This window comes from Bactrocera latifrons, unplaced genomic scaffold (genome assembly GCF_001853355.1).
Source record: "Bactrocera latifrons isolate USDA-ARS-PBARC rearing strain unplaced genomic scaffold, ASM185335v1 scaffold_100, whole genome shotgun sequence".
NCBI lineage: Eukaryota > Metazoa > Arthropoda > Insecta > Diptera > Tephritidae > Bactrocera > Bactrocera latifrons.
In genome coordinates, this window is record NW_017534409.1 from 319,707 (window position 1) to 322,899 (window position 3,193).

Consider the following 3,193-nt stretch of genomic DNA (forward strand, 5'->3'; position numbering starts at 1 on the left):
TGTGGATAAGTGTTTAGAGAGTTGAGTATATACGAGATAGCTTAAATTCTCGAGTGATGTTCTGTGTGGAAGCCAAAAGATGACTGATGACTTTTGCTTCCACAATTATCGTTTTTATACCCTAARGCATTTCTGTATTACAAAGGGATTAATTTGGTCTAGCTGATGTAAAAATTGAGGTCTTTAAATCAGGGTCAAGAAAAAGTATTATCACTGACAAAAGTGTCAAAAAGTCATATGGTTTAAGTGTAGTATCGTGAAACAATAGAATATAAAAACAATTGAAAGTTGAAGCATTACAGAAGTCTCACAAAAATAACTATCTTGTGGTTTAAAAATGACATTTCAGGTAAAAGTGCGGCTTTGAGTAAAATAAGATATTAATGTACTAAGTTAACCTTTTCTTTTATGGCTGAGCATACGAGRCAGGTAGAATAATGGCGCTTGCATTTTATTAAGAAGCGTTTGTGCATGTGTTAATATTCAACGTAATCACATTTAGTGGTTCTCCGATGACACATAGCTCTCAAGGTTACATTGCTCTCAAAAGTGCTTAAATCAGAAGATGAGAAAGAATAAATCATACTAAGGAGTATGACCCCATTTAAAACCTTAAAGCCTTAAGGAAGTTTGAAAGCACAAACGGTATAGAACCATATCTCATATAATACTTTTTGCCAAACATCGATCGTATATTTATGACAAATTATGCATCAATTCCTTTACACTATTCCTTTGGTTCTTGGAATGCTTTGGTTCGTTTAAAGGACAAACTASTCTTGGTAATTTAAGTGTTAACGAAAATCCGCAAAGTTTTAGCTCTATTGTTTAGAAAAACCCTTTACTACCATACTTCTGGTGACCTTGATATTATGACCGCATTTTGGCATCACTTTGACTTTTTGAGGTATAAATATGAAATTAGTTGAAGCAAGGGTTAGCAGTCGCTTTTGGCTTTCGCTCAGAAGAACATTAGAGAATTTTACTTACTTCGTAAACASTGTCACACAACTATTACGGCAATGACATCGCATATTGCGATTCGAAATTTATTGGCGAACAACGCTGATACCAAACCAGCGCCAATCCCACCACCACTAGATTACTCCGTCTCGTCTAGCAACACGATTGTTACCAAAAAAAAAGAGAACCACTGTATTCGGCCCAACTATACCTATAGTGCGTTGGTGGCCATGGCAATCCGCAGCAGTCCTGAGGGTAAACTAACGTTGAGTTCTATACAGAGCTGGATCAGTGACAACTTCCCTTACTACCGAAAAGATGAACAGGGTTGGCAGAATCAGATAAGGCAGACGCTGAGCACGAATTCTTGTTTCTGCAAAATTCCACGACCTATGGGCGATCCAGGGCGCGGAAACTACTGGACCATTAGTGCAGAAGTGGGAGCGCTTCGTTTTCAGCAGCCGACTGCTGGCAGTGAACATGCACTTCGGGCGATGGTGAACGGTGTACCAAATGCGGCGTACTTCTCTACGACGCATCAGATACAGGGCACTCATCAGTCCAAGTTGGTGCGGGCCGTGCAAGAACGGCTTGCCTGGTATCAGTACCATCTGCAACAAACACAACATCTACAGCAACGACTGGTAATTCTGCAACAACAACAGATTAAACACCAATACCAAGAAGTGTATCAAAAACTTGTGTTCCACCAGCAACAAGTCGCATTTCTTACAGCTCAAAAGCATTCAGTTTAAGCATTATTATTTGGCAATGACAATAAACATTATTTTCTTTTCATAAACATAAAATGTAATTAGTAATTTAATTTATTAGTTTAAAGAGATAGATCATAAAATTTTATAAAATTGGAGTTTTTAATTTATTTTACTTGCAAAAATGTTTCTTAGAAAATACTAGAAGTATATAATGTGCATGGTTACAGCGGTAGTGTTGGAAAGTGTACATCCGGTGGGCTTGCAAAGAAAGGGTACTCTTATCCAAATTAGATCATGGGAATGAGCCGGTGCTCCCCTGTCCTCTTGAGCTCTGACGCTAAATCTTTAGATTTCGCACAAGCTTAGTAAGCGTTGGTCAGCAAGCAACTCTCAGCAAAGTTTCTATGRTGCAATAATAAGTGATGAACGAAAAATCACAGTACTACAACAACAAATATACAATAGAATGCAATTTCAAAATGAATATCTATGGCTATCTTTCGAAAACATATAATTAATTGAAAGAATTTTAATTCATTTAAGTTAGCAAAACTGTTCAAGCCACTTGGAACCGAATATATCTACACTTGACTTTTGACCGAAAAYATCGGTCAATGTGKGATAATTGAAATTCAGACARAATCCTTTCCTRACGATAGTAATCCTGTGTATCCAAAATTGATTGAATGGTGTCAATACTGGCCACTAGCCCTCAAATACCTAATATCAAGTTTTTCAAACATCCGGCTGACTTTGCTCCCTATGATTGGTGATGGTATGTAAGATGCTTTATTGAAAGCCAAGGAACATTTATTTAGCACGTGGCATGGTAGTATTTAATTGATAAAACCCATACGACTCCAACACCCATATACCACGTATAATGGTTTTCGTTTTTCTGACAAAYCTTATGCCGAAGTTGCCGTTCGTTCCTATAGTTTTACGTTCTTTCCGACTGATATCTTCATAGTAGTATTTTAAATCTTTCAAACTTGTCTAAAAGTTTTTAACTCAAATTATGTCAAAAAACAGCATTGAGATCGTTGAAATTTTGCTATTAACTCTCTTTCCTGCTAAAATTCTACTACGTAATTTTGTGTCTAGCATTACGGAGAAAATCGATTACATCCCGTGTTAAGAAAGTAATTAGAAAAGGAAAATACAATTTTGTTTTTACCTTTTTCGTTTTGTYTTTCGGCATATTATTAATGATCTTGAGACTCTACACTCGGATTTCTTATCACTTCATCAATYATACTCTCCAGCTGTGACGTATGAAACTTTAAGTTAGAGCTAATATTTAAGCTTAGCATTTTCCCTAAACCTTGATATGGGTTTCTCTTAGCACGAAAAAATAACCTACCYCAAATACTTACCAAAATACCTATATATAGTTACTATAATTCACTCAGTTTCACTTAGCAACAACTTTATACCTGATCTCTTATACACATCTAGATATATATAGTTACTATAATTCACTCAGTTTCACTTAGCAACAACTTTATACCTGA

At 36.1% G+C, this 3,193-nt stretch overlaps 1 protein-coding gene across 1 annotated transcript; it reads left to right on the forward strand.

Annotated features, from left to right (window-relative positions):
• The first annotated feature begins 1,022 nt into the window (after nt 1–1,022).
• On the forward strand, nt 1,023–1,718 carry LOC108967021 (forkhead box protein D1-like). Its single transcript, XM_018930232.1, has one exon. The coding sequence runs from the start codon at nt 1,023–1,025 to the stop codon at nt 1,716–1,718; it is 696 nt and encodes a 231-aa protein (XP_018785777.1).
• Nucleotides 1,719–3,193: the final 1,475 nt, after the last annotated feature.

What these genes read in the sequence shown, in the direction of transcription:
- LOC108967021 (XM_018930232.1), top strand. Translation starts at nt 1,023, where the DNA reads ATGACATCGCATATTGCGATTCGAAATTTATTGGCGAACAACGCTGAT.